The sequence below is a fragment of the Vombatus ursinus genome, unplaced genomic scaffold (assembly GCF_900497805.2).
Source record: "Vombatus ursinus unplaced genomic scaffold, bare-nosed wombat genome assembly UNPS02014870.1, whole genome shotgun sequence".
Taxonomy (NCBI): Eukaryota; Metazoa; Chordata; class Mammalia; order Diprotodontia; family Vombatidae; genus Vombatus; species Vombatus ursinus.
Genome location: NW_020954648.1, coordinates 12348476 through 12375906, shown reverse-complemented (window position 1 = coordinate 12375906; position 27431 = coordinate 12348476). Strand labels below are relative to the sequence as shown.

The 27431-nt window shown below is 37.4% G+C and overlaps 1 protein-coding gene across 1 annotated transcript in view; it reads right to left on the bottom strand.

Moving 5' to 3' along the window:
- The window catches only part of MGAM (maltase-glucoamylase), a gene marked incomplete at its 3' end in the record, with an annotated part of 100541 nt that overhangs the window by 61331 nt on the left and 11779 nt on the right, over nucleotides 1–27431 (bottom strand). Inside the window, exons 5-15 of the mRNA XM_027842314.1 lie at nucleotides 26516–26667; nucleotides 24641–24812; nucleotides 22555–22654; nucleotides 20877–20989; nucleotides 18400–18525; nucleotides 13722–13853; nucleotides 13520–13627; nucleotides 7899–8012; nucleotides 6124–6208; nucleotides 2662–2779; nucleotides 372–543 (exon numbers count right to left, since the gene is read on the bottom strand). Of these exons, the coding sequence (XP_027698115.1) occupies nucleotides 372–543; nucleotides 2662–2779; nucleotides 6124–6208; nucleotides 7899–8012; nucleotides 13520–13627; nucleotides 13722–13853; nucleotides 18400–18525; nucleotides 20877–20989; nucleotides 22555–22654; nucleotides 24641–24812; nucleotides 26516–26667 (1392 nt within the window). The remainder of the gene's footprint in view (nucleotides 1–371; nucleotides 544–2661; nucleotides 2780–6123; nucleotides 6209–7898; nucleotides 8013–13519; nucleotides 13628–13721; nucleotides 13854–18399; nucleotides 18526–20876; nucleotides 20990–22554; nucleotides 22655–24640; nucleotides 24813–26515; nucleotides 26668–27431) is intronic.

Sequence of the window (27431 nt, the reverse complement as noted above, 5' to 3'; positions counted from 1 at the left end):
GGAATCATGACAAATTATGGACATAGGTCTTTTTTTGTGCATAAGTTTTTTGTTTTGCTTTTGATTTTTTTTTTAGCATTGTCACCACATTTTTATCATCTTGTTCCTGCCTAACGGTGATCCCTGTGATGTAAGCATATTTTACTCATAGTATTTCTTTCCTGACTCCCATTATGATATAAAGATGACATCTCAGCACTTGAACTTTGCTAGACTCCTTCTAGAAAGCAACTCAGACTAGAAATAAAGAAAGATTTTGGCCAATATTGATCACGATGAAATATTTCTTCCCAGTAGAGAAGCTTGGGGCTTTCTAGACGTGATGCTCTCTATAGTCTATGCGTGGTAGAAAGGTGGAAGTGAGGGCTTACCATAGGGATACCAAACAGGTTGAACTCAAGCATGCCAGGTATAGACCAACGAAGGTCATTCCACGTGGCTGCGTTGTCCCCCAGCCAATGAGCTGCAAATTTGCCCGACCCAGCAAAAGTTGAGCGTGTCACAATAAAGCTTCTTTTATTAGGGAAGACTGTTTTTACAGCCCTGCAAGGAAAAATGAAGAGATAGGCAGTTGAACAGTTTTGCTCACCTTCAGGGATTGATTCTGATTTTATTAATTTCAATTAATTTCAAAAACAAAAACTCCACAGGCCTACATAAACACAAGAATAAATTTTTGGTTTCATCCAGGCATATGATTTCATTGTTTTAAAGAATCTTCAGTGAAGAAACTTCCTCTGCAAAGCAGATTGGCAACTGATCTATAACTTCACATTTTAGAGAACTGTCTATGGCACCAAATGGTTAAGGGACTTGTTGTTAAATCATTTTTCAGTTGTGTCCAAGTCTTTGTTGACCCCATTTGGAGTGGTTTGCCATTTCCTTTTGTAGCTCACTTTACAGACGACAAAACTGAGGCAAACAGGGTTAATTGACTTGCCCAGGGTCACACAGCTAGTAAGTGACTGAAGTCAGATTTGAACACAAGAAGATGAGTCTTCCTGATTCTAGGCCCAATGCTCTGTGCACTACAGCACTACCTAACTGCTCTTTTAAAGGACTTCCCCAGGGTCATATGAAAGGAAAGAAGGAACCAAACTAAAGTCTCCAGAATTACATTGCTAATATCTGAGGTCAGATTTGAACTCAGGTCTTCCTGACCCCAGACCCAGAATTCTATCTCCTGTGCCACCTCAATGCCTCACTTTTCAGCCACAGGGCTAGCATGTGTCAAAATTCATTTCGACTCTGAAACCACCTCTGTAGCAATTATAATTTGCTGCCTCTCAGAGATAGAAACAGAAATAGAGGTCAGAGTTCAGAGTTAGCGCCAGAAACAAGAATCTTATATGGAATATTGTTTTAAAGAAATAGGCCACCGGGTAGGATCTAGAAATGATTTTGGCAAATAGGAATTTTGCTTGTAATGACATCAGTTATATGAACCACATAAGATATACTGTCTATGCTCCCATTGGTTTTATATAGACCCCAGACATAGTCCTTGAATTCCTGTGGCTTATGACCTTAGGAAACAGAAGAGATTTTTGAATGACTAAATATTAAATACTCATTCTGAGTGAATGAAATACTCAAAGGATTAGGAGAAAGAATGTCTTCAACTGGGCCTTATCATCTATTCCCAAGATTCACACAGGGAGACAGAACATTGCTACTGATAACACTCACTTCTCTGACTCATTTCCATGTTGTTGGGAGTTTTAGGGAAAAGAAAAGGACAAATGTGGGGACCGTTTTCTTTAGTGCAGGATTTCGTGCAATTGATTCATTTCCAAAGTTTGAAGAATTTTTCAGGGCCTTGAGCCTAAGCTAGTGCCACAAGGACCTTGGACAAAGTGAACCAAGGTGACCTTCTCTGAGTCACCAGTTCTATCTCATTGCCCTCTTCAAAGACTTGATTAAAAAGTGAAACAAAATAAAAAACCCTGCTTGAAAAAATTATTTCCAAATCCTGGCTGATTTCCTATTTCTTTAAAACAACATTTTGCCCAAGATTCTTGTCCTTCACCACTGGTTGCCATGGGATCTGACCTGCACAACAGTCATACCACTGAGATGCCAGAGGACCAGAACTATGGGTCTTGGTGGCCTTTTAAAATTCCGCTCCTTGATGATGCTCTTTCCCCTAGGTCTATCTTGACTGTTATATTTATTCAAACTGAATGTTCAATCATTTAGAAAGTCACTGACAAGGGGCCAGATCAAAGGTTATTTACAATTTAAATAATTCAGTACCAAATGGGGAAATAATTTATCATAGAAGAGGAAATGATAAGAGAAAGAGATCAAAGATTAGTGATAAGGAGCAGTTTTCCAGTAGAAATGTTTCTTTATCCTTAACCTTAGCTCCCTCTCTCTAACCATCCATGCCCTTCTTGATGCAAAACATTCCTCCATTCCATAACAAATTATTAAAATTAATGAATACTTAGCGTATATTAGGTTCTTAACATTTTTCCCTTTTTTCCAACAGCTCCTCTGCCCCTCAAATTGTATTGCTAAAAAAATGGAAGTCTTCTGCTCTCCATACACCCCAAGTCTCTGGTGCCACACACTACAGATGAGGGCACATTAACAAACAACTGTAAGCTGAAACCACAGATGTTTTGATGAACACAATTTGGTGAATGCTGCTCTTACTCTTCTGTTGCAATTGCCATGGAGTAGCCATACAGATTGTGGACATCATAGTGTTTGCCCCAGTGCTGAACTGCATCCATGCAAAGGGTCTTGGCAGGCAGAAAGTGGTCTAGTATTCCTAAGGGGGAAAAATGAAGCAATTGACGAAAGTCTAGGTCGTTGTGACATTGGTCAGTTTCCAAACCATAATAAAAAATTCAAATCCTCAGGAAAGTTTGTGCTATATAATTTTAAAAGAATTTTTGTATTTGTAGCAAAAATAACACTGAGTTTAGAGTCATAAGAGGTGAGTTTCTCTGAGTCTCACCTTTGGTATTTAATGTCATAGATCATAGGATTACAGAGTTTAAAGTTGGAAAAGACCCTAGAGACCAGCCAATCTAATCCACTAATAATTCAGATGAAGAAAATGAGGCCAGAGGAGTTAAATGATGTGCCCAGGACACATACCTTGGATAAATTACCTAATCTTTCTGATGCTCAGTATCTTTATCCATAAACTGAGAGCAATAATACCTGCACTCCTCAGCCCACACAATGGTTGTAAGGATATAATGTATTGAATGTACACAAAGTTTTTCATAAGCAACAAAACAGCATAAAACTACGAGATGCTGTTAGTGTTATTATTATCATTATTACCCCAATATTATTTTTGCATATCTCTGCAGTAATGGAGAGCTACACTGAGACATCCACATTCTCCCACCTGGTACCACTTCTGTGTTTGTTGAATCAGGAGTCTAGGTTGGAGTTATAGTCTATGTTTGTGGGACTAAGCAAAACTAACTAGTCCCAGAAAGGAACCTATCATGTGATCAAGTGGCTCAGTATGTAAAGTGCTGTGTTTGGTGTCAGGAGGACCTGAGTTCAAATCCATCCTCAGACATTTATTAAGTGTATAACCCTGGACAAATCATGTATCCTCTGTCTGCCTCGTTTTCATCAACCGTAAAATCAGTATCATAATAGCACCACTTCTCAGGGTTTCTGTGAGAACCAAATGAGATAATATTTGTAAAATGCTTAGCACAATAACAAATACTTAATAAATACTTGTTCCCTTCTTCCCCCTCCAACCCCACTAGTCCAGCTTTATCCTTATTACAACCATTCTCATATCAATGAGAGTAGTGCAGTTCAAGGCATCTAGATGGCTCAGTGGAAAAAGCACTGGACCTGGAATCAGAAAGACCTGAGTTTAGATCTGGTCTCATTCGTTTACTAGCTGTGTGACCCTGGGCAAGTCATTTAACCTCTGTTTGCCTTAATCCACTGGAGAAAGAAATGGCAAACCACTCCAGTTTCTTAGCCAAGAATGAGTCAACACAACTGAACGACTGAGCAACAACAGTACAGTCACAGTCAGATAAATAAAAACTTGGAAAAAGCTTGAATTACCCATTGCATTGGTGATTTATAAGGCATCATACCTTCTCTAAATTATTATCTATCTGACTAGCATGTGTTATTGGAATTAGAGATAACTTTCTAGGCAAATGAAACAAGAGGGGTATAGCAGGAAATGTAGGTGGGGTAAAAACAAAAGATAGCAATAAAATTTTATTTGAAAAACAAATCTATACTAATTATTTGGCACTTTACATATGGTTCCCTGCACTGTAATTAGTCTTTTTATATCTGGGTTCTGCCTCCTATAAGAACAGTCACTATATCTTATACCTCTCTTTATATTCCCAGAACCCACCATGGCACCTCATACATAAGTGCTCAATTCAGCACTCCTGGATAATCTTTTAATTACCAAATCCAATGGCCTTTGCTCAGTATTCATCCGCCTTTGCCACAACAACTCTTCCTCATTGTTGTTATTATTTGTTAGTGAAGATGATAATGATAATAATAAAAATAATAGTAATAATAGCTAGCAAACTCACTACTCAGCTTTCTTGACATTACATTCTCCTAGGTCTTTTCTAGCTTCTCACTAACTGTTCATTTCTAGTATCTTCTTTGGTTCCATCTTCCCCATTCAGACTTCTAAATAGAGGCATTGACTAAAGTTCTGCCCTTGACCCTCTTTTCTGCTCTCTATACTTCTTTTCCTCAGCATCAGGAGTAGCAGAATAGGTTCTTGGCCTAAGTCAGACCTGGGTTCAAGTCTTGGTTGAAATGCTCATTTACTGTGTAACTTCAGACAAACCACTTCACCAACTTGGACCTTTTCTTGTTTGTAAAATAAGAAAGTCCCTTCTAGCTTTATTATCACTTTCACAGTTCAACTATCATCTCCATGTAGATAATGCCCAAGTCTATATCTCCACTAGTGACTTCTCTCCTGAGCTCCATTTCACATCTCCCACTGCTTGAAGGATAATTGCACCTGTAGGTCTGGCTATTACCTCAAATTCAATATATACAAAACTGAATCACCTTATCCTCCCAAGTCATATTCACCTTCTGGCTTCCCTGTTTCTCTGTAATCTCCCTTTCACTCATCTTCCTTGTTCTTCTCTATCCCCCTTATAATAATAACAATTAATAGTAGTAGCAGTAGTAGTAGAAGTAGCTAGTATTTATATAGCACTCTAAGATCTGCAAATTGCTTTGCAAGTATTATCTCATTTCATTCTCACAACAACCCTGAGAGGTAAATACTTTTATTATCCTCATTTTACAGAAGAGGCAACTGAGGCACAAAGCCATTAATTGACTTGTCTAGGGTCACATAGCTAGTTAAGTCTGAGGCCAGATTTGAACTCAAGTCTTTCTGCCTATCTCCCTTCTTTCCCCTTCAATCTATCTTATATATCATGAACAAATTCATTTTCCTAAAAATTTATTTTGAACATGTCACAGCCAGCTACAACAAAAATCAATGACTCCCCATTGTCTGAAGAATAAAACTCCAGAATGTTTAGCCTTACATTCAAGGCCCTATCTAATCATGCTCCGATAGTACTCAGTTTTCCTGATTAATTTCCCACAATTCTCCCGCATGACAGATTAACATGTAGATGGCCTATCACCTCTTTTTGGCTAGAGAGCATGATATATTGGCAAGAGTACTTGGTTTAGACTCAAAACATCTGGAGTTAGTCTGAATATCCATCACTCACTAATAGCTTTGGGTAAGTCACTTAACCTATCTGAGCCTCTGTTCCTTCATCTGTAAAATAGGCTCAAAAACATACTCCTACAACATACCTCTGACAAAACCGCTTTATAAATTATAAAATGTTATCTATGATAATGTTAGCTATGATAATAACAATGATTACAATCATCATCATTATTTTACAATTTAATTCTATGAGTTAGGGCTGCCTGCACCTAGCAAAGGATGAAAACTAGTCCATATTCTCCTTTCTTTGTACACATTTATGCCTGAATCCATTAAAAGAAGGGGTCCCCATCTGTCCTTGTACAATTTGGAATGACAAGCACATTTGGCTTATTAACAGCCAACATCCCACCCAAAGGACCAGCCGCATGACTTACTAGGAGTAAATGGGGGATAGTTCAGGTTACTATATAAGCATTCTGTAGATGAACCATCATCAAAGTTGGAGGGTTCGTTCATATCCTAGAGAGACAAAAATGGAGAAATATAAGGTACAAGGTGTGACTAGTGAAATCTCTATTTTGTGCTTATTTGCTTTTTTTTTTAAGAAATCAGAGAAATTACCCAGTTAAATTATACCCTTTAATTATGGCCTGTGGGTCTCATGGATCTAATGTGAAATGGATTTCCAACTACCCTCTCTACCTATCCAGGTAATGGCTTGCTTTGTTCTTCTGAACAAAACATCTGCTGTATTTTCCCTTCGTGCTGTTCAGTCATTTCAGTCACGTCTGACTTTTCATGACCCCTTTAGGGGTTTTCTTAACAAAGATACTGAAGTGGTTTCACCATTTCCTTCTCCAGCTCATTTTATAGATGAGGAAACTGAGGAAAATAGGGTTAAGTGACTAACACAGCTAGTAAGTGTCTAAGGCTCCTTCTCCCATTGGTGAGTTCTTGTCCATTTTGGGGAAAGGATCACAAACCAGCTTTTTCTTATTCTCCCTTAAGTATCTGCTCCCATGTAGATCCTTCTTTTCCTCCACTCCCTGCTCCATCCCTGACTTTTAGCTGGTCTTTTGCATACAGTCTTCCTCCATCAGAATGGGAGGTTCTTAAGGGCAGAAACCATCTTCTTTTTTTGCTTGTATTACCATCCCCAGTGCCTAGCACACGGTAAGTGCATAATAAATGCTTCTTTTTTTTAATCTTTTTTTTTCCTTTTTGAGGCAATTGGGGTTAAGTGACTTGCCCAGGGTCATACAGCTAGTAAGTGTCAAGTGTTTGGTCTGAGGCCAGATTTGAACTCAGGTCCTCCTGACTTCAGGGCCGGTGGTCTATCCACGGCACCACTTAGCTGCCCCTATAATAAATGCTTCTTGACGGACTGTTGCTCACATACAACATCCAATCCCCCATCTCCCATCTGTATTCTGTCCATTATGCCAGGAATGTACTCTCCTCTGCCTCTTAGAATACCTAGATTCCTTCAAAACTCAATCTCAAATATTTCCTTCTACATGAGGCTTTCCCTGATCTTCTCCACCAGGTTCTAATGCCTCCCCCTTAAATACCTTACATTTACTTAGTGTATATTCTATATGTATCTGCTTGTGCCCCCATTCTTTCACACAATAGAAAAATGAGCTCCTTGATGGCAGAATCTGGCTCATTTTTATCTCTGAACCTCCTGCATCCAGCAGAGTGGCACAATGGATAGAGGGTCAGGAGTCAGGAAGACCTAAGTTCAAATACAGCATTAGACACTTCCTAGCTGTGTCACCCTGGGTAAGTCACTTCACCCTGTTGGCCTTAGTTTCTTCATCTGTAAAATGAGCTGGAGAAGGAAATGGTAAACCACTCCAGTATCTTTGCCAAGAAAACCCCAAAAGGGGTCATAAAGAGTCAAACACTACTGAAAAACAACTAAACTTAAAAACTGTCTAGAACAGGGGGTCTAGCAACTCAGGGTTTAATAAAATACTGATTTTTGGTTCTCAGGGCTCTTCCAGTTCTGATTCTGCCTAAGCTATCAATCTCAACAACATTATTTGAATATTAAATTACTAAAAGATATGTAATCCACTCCTCCTTTCCACCTATCCTTTCCTCCTCTCTTCTCTACCATTTGAGATATAAGAATATAAAAGGGGAAAATATTTCAACATTCTGAACATTGGTTCCCCCAACAGCCCCCATCCTGATGACTCACAATCCAGATTCCATCAAACTTTATCTCATCGTAGAAAAGTCTGAATTCCTCTGCCCACCACTGGGCACACTTTGGGTTGGTATAGTCTGGAAAGACCGTCTTACCTGGCCATACCTGCAGCAGAGAAAGGAATTCGAGGACAATGAATAAAAACACATTGGAAAGAAACATAGCAGCACTCCAAAGACGTCTAGAGAAACTAAATGTTTGATTATACTCTTGTCTGGGCCCAAGCCCTCTTCAGGTTGGAGCACAAAGCACTCTACAGAACTTTTACAATATTATTTGGAAGTAGCTGAATAGCCCTACAAAACACATTTCACAGCAGAGGAAGGAAAGAAAAAAGTGGGTAGGTTTGCTGCACAAGTCAGACAAAGGAACTATTTCAGTATATAACAGCTGAATTAAATCAAATTTCCTCATACTTCAACACAGATTGTATAAAAGGGGACATTAAAAAAGGCATAATACCCTCAAAGGCATGGATTATTTCATGTTTATATTTTTATCTCTAGCACCCAACACAATATTTGGCACATAGTAGGTACTCATTTGTTGAATAATTAATTGATTGAGGACCACTAATAAGAATGATAAGACTCTCACCCAGAGATGCAGTACTAAGTTTTTCCAGTGTTCATTTAATAATTGATACTGATTTATTTCATGCATTAATGCTAGAAAAACCATTTATTCATTCCCTGTTGTCTCCCTATTATGTCCCATCCAGGAATAATAATAATAGCTAATAATTTACATAGCGCTTACGAGGTATCACACATTGTGCTAAGCACTTTACAATTACTATCTCATTTGATCCTCACGACAACCCTAAGATGTAGATACTATCATTACTCCCACTTTACAGATGAGGAAACTAAAGCAAATGCATGTTAAGTAACTTGCCCAAGGTCACACAGCTAGTAAGTAACAAGCTGAATCTGGACTCGCTTCTTCTTGACTGCAGGTCCAGCACTCTATCCATCGAGCCACCTAGTTGCCTCAAACCTTGTAAAATGCTTCTTACTTTTCCCAAACTCATCCTCTCAGCAAAAGACTTAATCTCTCACTTTCCAGAGCTGGTTGAGTATGAACAACTGGTGTGACTGTCCCTTGTACCTTTTCAACTCAAAATATCATTCAATAAATATTCACTAAGTGCCTATGGGAGGGCAGAGAGAGAGAACAAGCATTTATTAAGCACCTACTATGTGCCAGGCATTGTGCTAAGTGCTTTACAAATATTATCACATTTGATCCTTACAACAACTCTGGGAGATAGGTGCTATTATTATCTACAATTTTACAACTGAGGAAACTGAGGCAGAGGTTAAATGACTTTCCCAAGGTCATATAGCTAATAAGTATCTAAGGACAGATCTGAACTCAGGTATTTCTGACTTCAGGCCCAGCATTATATCCACTGTACTATGTAGCTGCCCCCAAGAGACACCATGCTAAGCACTATGTATACAAAAATGAAGGACATCACAGTCCCTGACCTCAAAGGGGATGGCCTATGCAAATGAACAATGGTGGAAGAATACAAGATGGAAACAAGAAAGAGTCCAATTTCTCAAGCACATGAAAAGGAGCAGAGTGAAATTAGGCTAGAAAGGAAAACTAGAGTCATGGTATGGATGGCCTTAAATACCAATCTAAAGAGATGCACTTTATCCTAAAGGCAATAGGAAAACTAGCTAATGTGTTTTGCCAGCAATGACATAATCAGGCTTCAACATTATGAAGACTACTTTGGCAGCTATGGGAAGGATGAATTGGAAAGCAAAGAGATTAAATTCACTAATCAATAAAAACTGCTCAGAAAACTGGAAAACAGTCTGGAAGAAATTAAGTTTTAACTAACATCTCATACTATGTACCAAGAAACTCCAGATGTAAAGACTTAGATGTAAAAAGTCACATCCTGTACAAATTAGAGGAGCAAGGAACGCAATATCTTTTGAACAATGACCAAACAAGGGATATAGAGGATCACAGAAGATGAAATGGGCAATTTCATAAGTGCTTAGCATAGTGCCAGATACATAGTAAGCACTTAATAAATGCCTAATCTTATCTTCCTTTCTTTTGTTTCCATACAATTAAAAAGCATTTTCTTCATCAATAATATCAATGCAATTTAAAATTAGAAGAGAGTTAAGTGGGAAGAAATCTATGCAGAAAATTTAAAGGTCTGATACCCAAGATATACAGAAAGTTGATTCAAATATATAAGAACAAGAGCCATTCCCCAATAAATAATCAAAAGATAGCATTGAAAAGTAAAAATCCAAGCTATCATTAGCCATATTAAAAAATGTTCCAATCACTAATAATAAGAGGAGTATATATTAAAGCAATTCTGGGGTTCTTATACTCATCATAAGGGCAAAAATCATTTAAAAAACAGGAAAATGACCACTATTGGAGGAGTGGAGCTGTGAATTCCAGAATAACCATTGTGGAAAATAATTTGGAACTATAACCAAAAAATCGCTAAAGGCTTTACCTCAAAGAAATCAAAGAAAGAAGAAAAGGATCTATATGTACAAAAATATGTATATAAACTCTATTTGTAGTAGACAAGGAACAATAAATTGAAGAGATGTTCGCCAATTGGTGAGTGACAACAAATTGTAATATATTAACATAATAGAATATTATTGCATAATAAAAAATGATGAAAGGAACCATTTCAGAGAAACCTAGAACTAATAAGGATCGAAGTAGGCAGAACTAAGTAGAACAATTTATAACATAACAACATTTAAAGCAAAACAATTTTGAAAGGCTTAAAACTCTGACCAATGCAATAACCACTACTCTGTAAGACAGGATGAAACAAGGTATCAACTTCATGAAATGAAGGTGAAGGAAGCAAATGCAGAAAGCAACATAGGATTTTTAGACAGGGTCAACATAATGAAAAGTTTTGTATAACTGTGCTTATTTGTTAAAAGGATTTTGTTTCTCTTTTTTTCAACAGGAGGAGGAGAAATTTGAGATGAAAAGCAGGGCTAGAGTAAATGTTGGCAAAAAAAAGAAAGAAAGAAAAAAGAGTTATTAAAACTTTTTTAATTCATAGGACAGAAAAGAAGGAAATTCAAAAGGAAACACAGGAAAGGTTTGAAAGTGCCATGTTGAATTTGGCATATACCTTTAAAAAACAGGGGGGGAAGCTGTATCAACTAGAGATTCACAGATTCCTATACAATCATCTTTTTCCCTCTGTTTTATTGTGTTCATAAAAATACTGTGGAGTTGTGTGTGTGTGTGTGTGTGTGTGTTTATTAAGTGCAGAATGTTTAAAATTTTTAAAAGAGAGAGACTGAAAGCAGATCAGTTAGGGGTCAGAAATTCATCACTTCAAAATTTCCGGGTAGTTTCATTCATTCTTCTATAAAGTAGAGTTAATCAGAGGCAGCTAGATGGCACAAAAGAGAGGAGCAGACCTGTAGTCAGGAATACTTAAGTTCAAATCCATTCTCAGACTTTTTAACTGTGTAATACTGAGTTAAGACACTTAACCTCTGTCTGTCTCAGTTTCCTCATCTGTAAAATGAAGATAATAATAGGCTGTACTTCCAGAAGCTGTGGTGGAAATCAAATAAGATTATATTTGTAAAGTGTTTTTAAAACCTTAAAGCACTATATAAATGCTACTATTTTTATTATTATCTTCGAACACAGTGGAGACAGACATTGAGAGAAAGATTTTATAAGACCTTGAACGTCAAGTTAAGGAATCTGTACTTTATTCTGTAAGCAATAGGGGACAGTATAAAGTTTTAGATAGGAAAGAGTGAAAAGAGGTATTGGGGTACAGGGGAAGGAGACATGTACATAACTGTGTTTGAGGAAATTAATCTGGTCATATTGTATTGAATGGAGAAACTACAGGGAGTAGGCCAATTAGACAATTGTAATAACCCAGGCATGAGGTGATGAGGACCTAAAATAGAGGATGATCATAGTGATGGAAAACGAGAATGTGAGAGACATTTATTTTGATAATTTGAAAGAGTTATTACTTCATCAATGTTAACTAAATACTCCCTTCACTTATTCATGGTCAAATATTGTCAAAAAAATCATCACTTGATACTCAACTTCCTGATGATGAACTTTTTAGCAATTAGCTAGGGTGGTCCTTGGATGACAGATACACAGCCCATCATCAAGGAAGTCAGTCAGTCAGTCAATAAACATTTGTTAAGTGCCTACTATTGCCAGGCCCTGTGCTACAGCTGGAAGTCAGTATAACTGACCAATTAGATATGGAGAAAGAAAGAGAAAAGGGAATCAAGGATGACTCTCTCCTCCACAAGAGCCATCTATGGAACTTACTTGTTCCCACATCAGTGCCCATTTCCATCTCTGTACTTTTGATCCTGCTATCTTCCCCATTTCCCAAAATTCTCTCCTTCTTCCTCTCAATTTATCTAAGTCCTACCCTGCTTTCCTTACCCAGATCCAGCCCTACTCTCTTGTCCTCAATAATTAGCTCTTCCTTTGAGATCTGCAGTACTGCTATCTTTACCACTCATTTAGCCCTTGACATATGTGGCCTGGCATTTCTATTCATTTCTTCATAGGTAGATTTCAACTACCATTCAAATCTGGAACTACCATTCTGTATTTCTACAGCTACAAAATATTGATACTACAAGTCTCTTGAATTTTTATCTTTATGGATCCAGCTCCTAGAATAGTACTTGATATTATGCACTTAATAAATGCTTATTAATTGATTGATTGAAACCATAAATGAATTTCATGATTCTAAAATTAGGCATGTCCTTTTATTTTATCCAAGCAAAAGCTTATTCTCTTTATACATGCACCACAGCACAAGGCTCAGGAAACTGATGCTTCTTCAATCATTGGAGCTTTCCTTAGACTTCTTGGGCTGATAGGCAGTTTTCCTAGAAAGCCTTTGAGCTCATTAGAAGTTATCCATTCTAGTCAATTATAAGGAGTCAAACACACCCAATTTTATTTTCGCACTCGTATTGTAGTTCAGCCATGCAAATTAATACAAGGTCAGAGGCCCACAATCAGAATGATATCAGGTTGAACATTTTCCTAAAGAAAGAAAATATGGTCCACAGCTCTGGTATGATATTCAGCCCCATCAGGTGAATCATCCCCAAGACATAGGATCAAAAGGAAATCTATAAGCTAGTAAAACAATGTTGGAGGCTAAAAAATTTATTTCATAATCACCATGCTTCTTTAACGAATCTGTGTGTACTTCCTCCATAGATGCAGAAAGCACAATCACTGAAACAAACAAAACCTAATTCTTACTGTATCTCTGTATACAACTGCATACAACACAACATATCGTATCTCTGCATAAGACTGGGATCTGGTAGCCTATACCTTTCTTAGGCTAGGCAAGGTAAATCAGGTTTTTATAATTTGTGGTTAAGTTTCAAGGAATGTAGGAACACACCTTGATTCTTGAAACAGCAAAATTGGTATTACAACCTATACTGTAACAGGATTCTACTCCGTAACTAAGGATCATAGAATCTGATATCTATAGGAACAGTGTCATTGCATTAGTCTGGCTCCAGTCCCTCAGACAATCTCCAGTTCTCTCCCACTGTTACCTTCCCAATGAGTGGTGTCACTCCATCTGATGCATTGACCCATATCTTCATGTCTGAGCCCCGGATATAAGGGCCATAGTTGGGAGAGTCAGTGGCAATGGCTGGATCCTATAAGAGAATAAGAAATAGAGTAGAAAAACCATCCTTGAGCTAAAGGGAAGAGAAAGAAGCTTATAGGCTGGGAGGGAGAGAAGGAGCATACCATAATAATGACATATTTCTGTCCGTGGTTGTGTAAATCTTTAGCAAACTCAGGTAGGTCCCTAAATAGTACTTTATCATAAGTGAAGTCCTTCTTCTCATCCATGTAGTCAATATCAGAGTACTGAACATCCTGTAAGAACAACACAGAAAGCACTATATGTGAAACACTGATAAAGTCACATAGGCTTTACAAAAAAAAAGCCAAAGCCCATCTGTTTTCAATCAATCCAAAATACCCTCTCCCCCATGATTACTCTACTCCCTTCCCCCTCTTTGGACTAATATTTTGTGTCTTTTCTTTTTTGCTTTCCAATGCTACCTTTGAGGTTTATTTCAACCTGATTTTACATATATAAAAGCAATGAGGAGAGAGCCACATAGTGAGGTTAATTCTGAGCCATAAAGCTTAGGTAACAATCCCAAGGAAATAAAAGATTTTCTCTTCCAAGGAAGACCTTCAGTCTTTGTAATTTACCTTTTCATGCAGTCCCTCAAACTCACAGCTTGCTGTCCAATAAAGCATACACACATTGCCATACCTAAAACTTAATAAGTGACCAGGGCATGGAGAAATCTTGGGACAAAAATTTATATACAAATTAGACAGTTAGGTGGTTTAGAAGGTAGACTATTTGACCTGAAATCAGGAAAACCCGAGCTCATTTCTGGCCTCAGACATTTACTAGATGTTTGACCCTGAGCAAATCACTTAACTTTTGCCTCAGTTTCCACATCTATAAAATGGGAATAATGATCACACTTAGCTCCTAATGTTGCTTTGAGGATAAAATGAGATAGTATTTATAAAGTGCTTTGTAAATCTTAAAGTGTTATATGAATGTTAGCTATTATTAAATTAGATAAACAACAAGAACACTTCCCCTCCATACTCACTTTATCTTGACAAAGTTGAATGCTTCAATCTGCCATATACAGTTAGAGACCTTCATTTCTGATTCTTAGTTGTGACCCCACCCACCCCCCAAAGCCTTGCTCTTCAGGTCCTTGATCACTAAGGAAGCAGGATATTTTCAGTCTGGGTTCCCCAAATCTTAACCTCGTATCATAAAACATATCATAGAACAAGCAGTGTTTGACATTCTGAATGGATTTATTCCCTTGGTCTTCTACTCACAGAAATTTCTAAACTCATTTCCTTTTCTTCATTGCCTCCCCAGTTTCATTGCAAAATTTTTGTTGTTTTTTTTCAATTGTGTCTGACTCTTCATAACCTCATTGGGGGTTTTCTTGGCAAAGATCCTTGAATGGTTTGCCATTTCCTTCTCCAGCTCATTTTACAGATGAGGAAACTGACGCAAGCAGGGTTAAGTGACTTCCCCAAAGTCACAGAGCTAGTAAGTGTCTGAGGCCAGATTTGAACTCAGGAAGATAAGTCTTCCTGACTAGAGCCCTGGCACTCTATCCACAATGCTGCCTAGTTGTTCCCCATTGCAAAATACCTTGCATATAATAGGTGTTTGATAAATACTTGTTGTAAGAAAAGAATCCCTGTCTTTGTCTACTTTGGTTCTTTTTTCACTTCGGTTCTTTTTTCACTTCTCTGCTTTTCTGTTTTCTTAGACTTTCTGAACTTTATTTTTCTAAATAAATTTCTTCTCCTCACATCTGCCACTTCCAATCCATTACTCCTCAGTCACTGATGATAATAATAATAATTTTTAAAAAAGAACATGCTTATACAATGCATCAAAGTGCTTTCCTCACAATAGCTCTGTAAGGTAGCTAATTCTGATTTTACATTCGAGGAAAGTGAAGAGACATTAAGTGACTTGTCCAATGTCACATGTAAGAACTGGACCTCTAACCCAAGTCCATCATATAATACTTGCCTCTCAGGCTTTGCAAGTCTAGTTACTATATATCAACCGCAAACCCCGTCCTTCAAATGGAAAATTGAACACAGTTTTTATCATGTCTAAACCTCAATTACATTTCAGTCACTCTCATCCCCCCTGGATGGCAATTTCTGCTCATTAACATTTTCTGCATTCTCAGCATGCTGTACCATTCCTTTTGTCGTTCAGTCATTCGGTCATGTTTGACTCTTCGTGACCTTGTGGACGTCTGTCCATGGAGTTTTCTTGGCAAAGGTACTGGAATAGTTTGCCATTTCCTTCTCCAGTGCATTACTGATCCATAGGTAAATAGGGTTAAGTGACTTGCCCAAGGTCACACACCTAGGAAGTTTCTAAGACTCAGGTCTTTCAGAATTTTAGCCTAGCACTCTATCCACTGTGCCACCTGGCTGTCCCTATTATCCCTAAAGCCAGAGAAAGAACTCTGGGGAAAAAAATTAAGAAACCTGGGTTCTATTCTCAATAACTAGCTGCTCAACCATGGACGAGTTACTTTACCCTTTTCCCTCATCTGTAAAATGAAAAGATTTGACTAGATCTCTCAGGGGGCTTCCCACTCGAACATTCGAGAATTTTGAAATACACAATCAGCTGTGTATGTATGCTAATACAGGAAGCAATGAAGCAGATAATTAGATACTGTAGACAACTCAAAAGTAATTTATGTGTTGTTTTGGATCATAGTATATGTTTTCTTTTTCCCCCCTTGTTTTTCATACTTATATTCTTAATTTCCTTAAGCTAATCCTAAAATTACAATGTGCTCCTTAAACACACATCAACTATTAGGCATCAGACAAGAGACAGTATTAGAGACATATTGGGGTTGCAAAGGATTAATAAACCAGGTTTAAAGACTGGTTGTGGATAATCCACATACAGAGAAGTGAGAATTGATTCTATCAATGTACAAACATACACTGATCAGTCAGAATCACAAAAAGTTAAGAATGAAAAGTGGTCTTTGCAATTCCACTAATCACAGGGAACTCCATTTAGTAGCTGAAGAAGTGATTGTCCAAAACAATATAACTACTAAGCAGCAAAGCTCGAGTCCTCTTATTCTTAGGCCAAGTGCTTTCCACTCAACCATCCTACTAAGGTTCCTCTTAAATAATATATTTTTTAGATATGCTAATGACAAGATAGATGATATTTATTAAATTTGACATCAAAAAGTAAATACAAGGTGAGTTTCAGTTCAGCTATGAGTAGATATATAAATTTTGCCTTCAAATCTATTTCCATACTGGCATATATTATTTTTCTTAAAACATATGAACTCCTCTATTCCAAGTCCAGGAGTTGAAAGAAAAGAATGAGTATTAAATCAAAGTAATTTTATTTTGGGCAACTAGGTGGCACAGTGGATAGCACACAGGCCAGAAGTCAGGAAGACTCATCTTCTTGAGTTCAAATCTGGCCTCAGACACTTACTAGCAGTGTGACCCTGGGTAAGTCACTTAACCCTGTTTGTCTCACTTTCCTCATATGTACAATGAGTTGGGGAAGAAACAGCAAACCACTCCAGTATCTTTGCCAAGAAAACCCCAAATTGGGTCATGAAGAGTTGGACATGACTAAACAACAAAAATTTTATTTTCTCTTCCCATGGAAAAAGTGAACTAGCAAGGTCAGAGAGCCTAGTTCCTCTGACTCAGCCAGAAAGGTGACACATAGAACAAGACAGTAGGATTATATAATCTTCCCTTTGTGGAACAGCAAATTTAGGAAGTAGAACAGAAAAACAGTACAGTCAGCTTTTTAGCATCTTCACCATTGTTGTGAACTCCCAGAACATCCGTGATAACCACATTCACACACAGTTGTAAAAACACCTTTCAAAGCCTAATAGCCCCAAATTTTACATTATAATCATTTTGAATTCCCAAAGGTATGCTCGCTTCCAAGGTTAGATAAATGAGAATCCAAGCCTAATTCTATTTATTTTATCTGTGCGGCATTTCACCCTTCCTGCATTTGGCATAAAAGCTAAAATGTTTCTATTTTTTCCAGTTTCTTGATTTTCATAGGACCCTGTATCTATGTGATTAGCATATTTATAAACCAGATAAAAACCAAAAGGTCCACATAAAAACAACCTGATTTTTAAACTATTTATTTGACTTGTGAACTTTGAATAACTGTATGGGGGGGCAATGCGGAAAAGACTAAGGATTTAAAATCAGAAGACATGCGTTCAAATCCCAGCTCTGCCATTTACTGCCTATGTGACCCTGGACAAGGTCCTTCAACTCCCTGGGGCTCAGTTACCTCATCTGTAAAATGAGAGAGTTGGAGTTGATGACCTCTAAGGTCCCTTCCAACTCTGTCTATTGTCCCATCATCTTTGTTCATTTGCCAAATGAACATAAAATCATTTTCATAGGAAATAACTGCACAAAGTCTGCTGAGAAAAGAATACTTGACACTCTACCTTCCTAGAGAGAGTTGATGGTTTAAATTAAATAATAAAAAATTAAATTAAATCAAATTATTTATTTAATTATTCATTAATTTAATTAAATTAATTATTAATTAAATTAAAATTTAAAATTGGTTATTAATTATTAATAAAATTTATTAATCTGCTTATTGATTTTAAGAACAATAAAATTATGAAAAATACCAGGGCACAGTACTCTTAAAATACAAAAACTATGTTTCAAAATTCAGGAGAATGGATTAATTATCCTAATTATATATTGATATTAATTAGGTTGATATCCATATCATTATCTATATTACTCAAGAAAAGAAAGACCAAATTCAGTTTGTTTAAAAGAAAAGTCCTCTTACACAAGGCAGCTGAGCAGCTCGGTTTCTCTCCACAACTTCCTTCATTCCATCCAAACCTCCGTACACCCAACGACTGAGATGAAATCCAAGAGTCCAATACGATGGTAAGAGTGGCCTTCCAATAAGCTAAAGGTGAGAATTAGACAAATGAGGCGTACTGAATATTCTGTAACCATTCTAATCAGAGTAGACCCCCTTCATAACACTGTCTTGTGGAGTTTGCTAATTATTTCCAAAAGAGACTGTCAGCTACTTGAACACAAAGATCACATCTCTCTCTAGGCTACTCACAGTACCTAGCATAGGGCAAAGTACAGAGTAGACATTAAAAAATCAGAGTCATTTACTTATTATAAACTAACCTGTTATACTAGCCTTTTACTCAATGGAGCATTTGGGAGAACATCATGATCTGGTCTATTTATCTCAATCTGTATAACTACCAAAGTAACTTTAAGAGTTTGGGGACTAGGGGCAGCTAGGTGGCGCAGTGGATAGAGCACCAGTCCCTAAGTCAGGAGAACCTGAGTTCAAATCCCGCCTAACCCAAATACTTGACACTTACTAGCTGTGTCACCATTGGCAAGTCACTTAACCCTAATTGCCTTAAAAAAAAAAAAGATTTTGGGGACTTTCCAACTCATATCACCCCCTCTCCTCTGCCATAAAAAAAAATCTCCTTCATTTGATTTCTGTATTTCTCTTTTTTAAAATTGAAGTAAAATACAATACAGAAGGAACAGAAGGGAATGCAGGAATGCATGGCAGGCTAACATACAATAAAACACTTTTTCTTAATCCATTTTTTAAATCTGAATAGTGTCATTTATTGCTATCAATTTGGTGAAAGAATTAAATTAGTCTATACCAATGAACACTCTGTTATAAAAACATGTATGTATATATATACATATATATATATATGTATACACACACACACACACACACACACACACACATAGTAACACATCCAGAGTTAGCTCTCCCCCCACCAAAGGCTGGTTTATCCAATGTAGCTAAGTCTCATGGTTTCTCATCTTCCTTTCTCCTATGCCCATTTTTTTTTAGTCAGTATACCCTACTCATCATCAGGTGAAATAAACAGGAAACTTAGGCCTATATATTTTACTTCTTGCCATAATTCTGATAAAACATGCTGTGACAAGAAACTAAAGCTATAGGACAGAATGAGAGGGTTGAGATCTCGCCCTATGCCTCTCTCTGAGGGTCAAAGATGGACTGACTTTCCCCAAATTTTTAGAATTCAGGATCTTACCTTTTAAATTTTAACCTTTCAAACATCCTAGGGAAAATTGAACTATAAAAAATACAGTATATAAATAGGCAAATGACCTTGGCTTTAAGGTTAACAATTAACCATAATGATGCTTCATTAAGTCTTTCTACAGGAATACTTTGCTTTATAGAACAGATATGTTTTTGTAAAGGTTGTCTCTAAAGTGCAGTTTCATATATTAAACTCTATTTTCCTGTTCATTAGCGTGGTACAACTGGAAATGTAAATGCATTTCTCTTTTTTTAAAAAAAGTTAGCTGCAAGAAATAATATTTCATTTAAAAATTCAGCAGACCCTGAAAATGCCATATTGAAAAGGGGGAAAATATATATATTACAATTGGCACCACAGTTTAAAGATATTTTTAAAAATTATAATACCAACTTCATTGGACACAAACTCAAATTGAAAAATCTCATCTGTTTCTAACAAATTCCTTCCAATGATACCCTTGATTACAAAAGCATTCAGCCTTTTGTGCTGTATATAACTTATCTCCTTGCACTTGGTGGAAATTGTTGCCTTCCCAATATGGAAGGGGTAGTTTCAAAGAGAGAAATAGGAAGGCACAAAATCTTCAGAGGTTCAAAATACAACAGGAGAAAACAAAGAAAGGAGCACATTTCCTGAAGGAAATAGCTAGAAGAGTCAGCAAAATTTGTATAGCCAACCTCCAGCTAATAATAACAAACGACAACAATAATTCATGTCTGTTGTGTTCACAAAGCACTTTCCAAACAATAACATTGTGAAGTAGGTAATACAAATGTTATTTTTCCTCTTTTATAAATAAGGAAAATGAAGACCAGGGTAAGAAAAAATAATTAGACCAAGGTCACCCACCTAGTAAATGTCAGAGCTAGAACTCAACCTCCGGTCTTATGAGTCAAAATCCAGTTTTCCTTTCCAACAAATCACATCAAGTGATGAATTCTGTAATAACAAATTTCTATATACTACATTTCTGAATGAGATTTACTAAACTGATATTATTATATTTCTTAAGTAACCAGTCACTGTGATGATATTCTGACATTGCTACTTATTGCACGTGACCTCCAGAAAAATCATTTCGTCTCTCCCAATCTCATTTTCCTCATGTCTGAGGTGAATGGTTTGAGTTCAGTTATGTCTAAGGCCCCTTCTAGCTTTCAATCCAATTAAGCATATTTTAACATACCTCAAGGTATTCCCAAACAACCTCTTCTGGAGTGTTCCCTAAGAAGACATAAAAGTCCAGAACACCCCCAGTGACTCGGTAAGTGATTGCTGGGGCAGGTTGAAGGGCAACCTCTAGAAGGAATTGGAATGAAGAAAGTAAGAATTATAATTGTGCCAATAATGGAAAAATTAGTGATGTTCATATATATGCCAGGAAATAATTGAATATCTCACCCTTAGTAACACTGTCCTCCTATCTTTGGTTTTGGATACAAATGAATAAATAAAAATGTTTATGACTAGAAAGGCACCAAATACCTCAGCACATGGTGTCAGTGGAGATATATCAGTAACTGATAATCAGTGTCATGCATCATCGGTGTCAGGGGCAATGACCATGACCCTTGGAGGAGAAAGTCTTTCAGAATGAGAAATTAATTAAGAAGTCTGCAGGGGAGTGCATACTTCCTCCTATAGCAATACTTATTTCTCCTACATGCCAACCTGCAAGATCCCATCAGCATAGTGAACCTCTCTTGGGCTTTCTCACCCAAACTCTACAGGGCTAAGCACTAGAATCTCTGGGGAACTAAAACTCCTCTCCTGGCAAGCCAACCATTCCTTACCAAATAAATAGGTGGATGATAGATATGTAGATAGACAGATAGGTAGATAGATAGATAGATGAAAAGATAGGTAGATAGATGAAAAATGAATAAATAAATGAAACACGGAATTAAGGAATGAATAAATGAATGGATAGCTAAATGAAAAAATAAATCAGTAAATGAATGAAGGAATGAATTGATGAATAAATGAATAAATGGAGAGGGGGGGAGAGGAAGAGAGAGAGAGAGAGAGAAAGATATTCCCCAGACACAATCACTGCTCATTATGACTTTGTTCAATCCAACCAAACTCTCTGAGAGAATATGGCCCTAACTTTAGACATGGAGGATGAAAGCTCAGACACTAATTTACATGATTTCCTGTTATAATGAAAAAGGGACCATTTTAACTGGCCAGAATCCCTCTAAAGTAAGCATATGCTATGGTGGGGGCCAGGTGGAATGAAGTCAAGTTTTACATTGATTGACTAGGGATAAAAGACTTCCTTCAAGCTTCCTTGAAGCAAAAATTCAAATGCTTCCAGGAGCCCTCTGGTTGACTGACTCAGCTTCTTACCTAGTCCCTTTCTACTAGCTGGAACTCTCATGACCTTAGATCAATTGATATTGATCTCTGCCTGGTCTCTTATTGCTACTACTGACCCTACTGACTTTAACACAGCTCATACTGATCTATTATGCAAATCTAAACTTTCCTGGCAGTTTAGATCCCTTACTGCACCACCACAGAAGAACAGTGCAGAAACACAAGGGGTGGTATGTTTCATGGAGTCTATCTCTGTGGATTTTTAAAAAAAAGACAGCTGTATGAGTGGATAATGGAAAACTTTAAGGGTACTTGTGTTTGAACAATTTCTCTGTGTGAAATCCTGGGAACTCTTGATTAGACAAAGGCCTTAACTCACTGAAGCTACAGCTTGTCATCAGATTATGATGCAACTGACTCAACCTGCCAGGGTATTTGAAGTCTATGCTTCAGGGATTCTTAAAGGGAAGCATCCCCTTTAACTCACTGTGGGAATGAAAAGACTTAAAATGTTCCCCATTGAAAAATATCCACTTCTTTACCCATGGCATTGCTGTTCATCAGAAAAACTCCAAAGGATAGTCCACTTGTATCTTCAAGGCACAAGAAAAACGTCTGAGCTCCATACAAGTTAGTCATGCCCTGGGGAAAAAAATACAAAACAGCAAACAAGTTAAAATGTACCAGACTGTATACTAGGAAAAGTGAAAGTGTTTGCCTTAATCAGTCTGGGACATTTGCATGACAAACACAGCTGCCTGATGGATGAGCTAAAGCCAAAGGAAACTCCAAATGGATTCAATAAATGTGTAGGGTCAAAATTAAGGTTTCATTTATATGAGAAAGAAGCAGCATGGTAAAGCTGATGGCAAGTTGGCCTTGGAATCAGAAAGAGGTAGGTTCAAGTCCTACCCCTGAAATGTAGTAATAACAATAACAACAATAATAACAACATTTATATCATATTATAAGTTTACAAAATGCTTTACAAGTTATCTCATTTGAACTCCACAAAAACCCTGGAATGCGGGTGTTGTCATTATCCCCATTTTCCTGTTGAGAAAACTGAGGCTCAGGGAGGATAAATGACTAGCCCAAGGTCACACAGCTCACAAGTATGTGAAGCAGAATTCATCTCATTGATCTTCCTGATAAGCTGTGCCAGCTACTTACCTCTACAAATGAACAAACGTTTCATTTAAAACTCGGTAGACTCAGAAGATGCCATATTGGTGGGTGGGTGTGTGGGTGGGTGTGTGTGTGTGTGTGTGTGTGTGTGTGTGTGTGTGTGTGCGCGTGTATACTGACCTCAAAGCCAGGAAGACCAGGGTTCATGTCTCTCCTTTGACATACACTTGACTGTGTGGCCCTGGGCAAGTCACTTAACTTTATTGAGCTCCAGACAACTCCTGAAGCTTATAAGTTGCAGAAGTACCAATCTGCATTGATAAAGTGACCTTCCATATCTAGGAGTTGTTTATACCAATGAAATCCAGTCCCTACCCTATCTGTTGGGATGTAGTTCACCTCACTCTAGAGATGCTAACTGGCTCTGTTAATTCACTACATCTTCAAGATGGTTCATATAATTCTGTCCACCTTTCTCACTGAAGAAGACAATTCCTACACTTAATTACTCATTCCCCATTAAAATGCCAGGTTCTGGTTCTCATGGTAATTGATTATACCAAATCTAAGACCTTAAAACACTCACACACACACACACACACACACACACACACACACACACATGCACACACACACACACACACACGCACGCACACACACACTCTCTGAAGGATTCTTTCACCATACGAAACAACAAAGGGCATGTGGGAGAATGCCTTCATAGAGGTGGGTTTCCTCCCTGTTTCTTGAACTAAACATTGTCTTCAGTCCCTGGTGATGTCAAACACAAGATTAACTAATGAACTGCCTCTTTATATACCACCAGTCTTAGAAATTGAGAGGAGCAGAGAGAAATAGACAAAGCCAGTGTTCATAAGGGAATGCACTATAGTCATAGTACAAGTTTATGTCCCTCATTTATTTACTAATTATGTGACCCTGGGCAAGTCCTTTAACCTCCTGGTATCTGAGTTTCCTCATCTGTAAAATGGGGATAATAATATCACCTCCCTCCCAGGGCTGTTATGAAGACAAAATAAGATATTTCTAAAGTGCTTTGTAAACCTTAAGCATTATATAAATGCTAGTTATTATTCTTATAAATCTAGACATTCTAGGGACTAATCTGAATAAGTTCTGCTATATTTTTACTATCTTCCATCCTTACATCTCAGAGAAAGTATATTTTTGCAGCCAATGTTTAGGCTAGTAGCCTTTTTAACTGACAGACTGAGTAAGTGGTAATCTTATATACTAAAGGTAATACAATATATGGAACTGCCACATTTTGAATAGTCCAACATTCCAAATATGTTAATCCCATTTTACTCATAATTGGCAAAGGCAAAGGAAAAACAAGGTAAATGATAAAGGCTGATTTGGGGGCTTGGTGGGGTGGGGCTAACAACTTGTCCAAGATATGCTAGAAAGGAGCCTTATTCACTTATAGGTTAGACAAGATGAATTCCAGGTAAAGAGGAAGATTTTCTGAAGTGTTACATCATTAGGAGTATTGTCCCGAGAGAAGATGGGCCAGGTCTTCCAATCCATATCATGGCGGTACTGCTGGTGCACATGCTCCCCTAGGCCATACACATTAGCACTGGGTAGCTGGATGGAGAGCTGCAGGTACTGCTGAGCAAACTGGAGGGGCCCAATACCACTGTCAAATCTGGACACAAATGAAGAAGAGAGAAAAAGAGATTATATTGGACCAAATAACAAACAGTTATTAATTGCCTAATAGATCTGAGGGTGATACAGAGAGGGAAGAGGCAAAGGTCATTTCTGCATGAGAAAACTTTTACATAAATCTCAGCGACTAAAGAGCCCCTATTTTGTCCTAACTCTTTGCCAAGCTCTAGATAATTAATTTCTCCTCTAGATAATTAATTCCCAGGACATGGACATTGTTTTTCTCCATCTACCCATGGTCCTTCAGTCCCATTCAATCATTACCGTATTTTAAATGTATAGCTGTTTCATCCCCAGAAATTGCTTCCTGTCTCTGCTCATTACAAACAAGAGTTAACATTTTTTCTTCAAACATCATTCAGATTGGTTAGCCCCTGATTAAGAAGACACAGTAGCTCCCCATTGCCTATCATTTCAAATTCTTATTTCTTACCCTAGCCTTCAAGTTCTCTCCAATAATTCTCTTCCTCATTCTCCAGTCACTATCTCACCAATCATATTTCTCATTCCTCTCTGATCACCCATTCTTTAGGATTACAATACTTGGTTTCCACTTACGTTTGAATCTTTTCTTAAAATTTCTTTTATTGACTATAATTTTATTGCTTGGGATCAGTAAGAAATGCACTTAATATTTCTGCCTTTCTGCAAGGGCAATTTTCACAGAAGTGCCATACAAGGATGAACATGTGTATACTCCTCACAATTCCCATTTAGTAATCTCCATAGGTCTAGCATATATAATTTTCTAATATTCTATTCAGATCTTTAATTATTTTTATACATGTGTCTAGGTCTGAAGGGAGCATATTGAAGTCTCTCATTACTCTCCACTTAGCTCCTCTATTCTTGAAAAGCCAATCTCCTTAACCATTTCTCCCTCCCCATTCCCACCTTCATGCCACTTGCTTTTTTCTTTGCCTAAAATGTGCTAATCCTCTTTGCCCTACATAAATCCATATTTTCCCCTTCTTTCAAATCCCAGCTAATCAGGAAGTCTTTCTGAAAGGATGAGACCTATTTCCCTGTCTTTACATCCAGAGCTTTCTGAAAATACAAATTATAGCCAGGAAAGTCCACAGTGCAGGGTCTATCTCTTTCTTCTGCTGTATCTGTCTCAAGAGCCCAGTGTAGTGTTTTGCAATATATAAGGCACAAAGTCAATGTTGGTGAGTGACATGTAAATGAGTGTAAGGGAGATGTGTTATACCAGCCTAGCTCCCTCTCGTGAGAATGCATCCTATCCTCCAATTAACAAATCATCTCTGAGATATGGTAATATAATCCATCTCACACTCAGATTCTTAAAGTGCAAAGAATAACTATAATAATAATAACCAAATAAATATATATTTATAATATATATAAATAAATAATAACCAAAGAATAATCAGACACTGTCTTCTCAATCCCAAAATCAGTGTCTCTATCTCTAATTATCTTCTGATCAAAACAAAGGTTCGGGCCCTACCCAGTAACTAAATGAGAGAGTGCTAGGGAAGAGAAAGGGAAAAGAAAAGAGAGACAAAAACTAAAAACCTAATATTCAGGAACCCTGACACAATGATGCTATAGTGTATATTCCTAAGCTAAAAATTAATCAGGTCATTCTCAAGTTTTTAGAGCCCTCTGCTCATTATCTCCAATGTCCCAGTCATCACATACGCTTACAGAACTTACAAAACACGGTTGTTGCTTTTCCGAATAACTTTGATGCTAAATGGCTCTTTTTCAATGTCCACACGATAGTTCAAATTATTAGCTGCGTTTCCAGTAAATGGCTGGACGTGTTCATGAGGGACCTCATATCTGGCATCACTGGGGTCACTGATCTGTCCAAAGGAAGGAACAAACAGAAAAGTAAAATGAAATACATTCAGAAAATCCAACAACTTTGGGGGAGGGTTTTTGTCTTTGACTTTTTAGAAAGAGGCAAATTTAAGCTTATTTCAAATACAAACGTCCTAATATTTAGAGCCGTACAAATGGAATGGGCTGCCTCAGGAGGACTTCACCAGAGGTCTTCAAGGTAAGATATGTTAGATTTAGATGATATGCCTTTCAGACACAATTTGAACTAGATGGCCTCTAAAATTCTGTAACCATTTTTGTTTTTTTAAAGTAAATATCTCTCATGAAATGAAAATCATTTCTCATTTACAAATCAACACACAATGATTCTACAGAGACAGCTTTTCAATTAAATTCAATGAATTCAACACATATCAATAGTATATAAAAGGCAGCATGAGAAGTGGTTAGGGAGCCAGGTTCAATAAGGAAGACCTGAGTTCAGGTTCTGAATTTAGCACAGTGAAGCTAAGTAATTTTAAAACTATCATTTACATAAGAATTGTTGAGCTTCATTGGTAGAGACATTTTCCCCACTGGATGTTCCCTATCCTAATAAAATCATAGGTACAGACCCACTATGTGAAAAGTAAAAATTCATACTTTTAAAACTCTCAACTTCCCAGTTGTTTTCTCCCTATAACACTTCCCTTGGCACAAAGGGGACATGATCAATCGATCACATCTCACTCATCAAACATGAGGAGATATGGTATCTCCTGATTGTGATGTTGCTGACACTGTC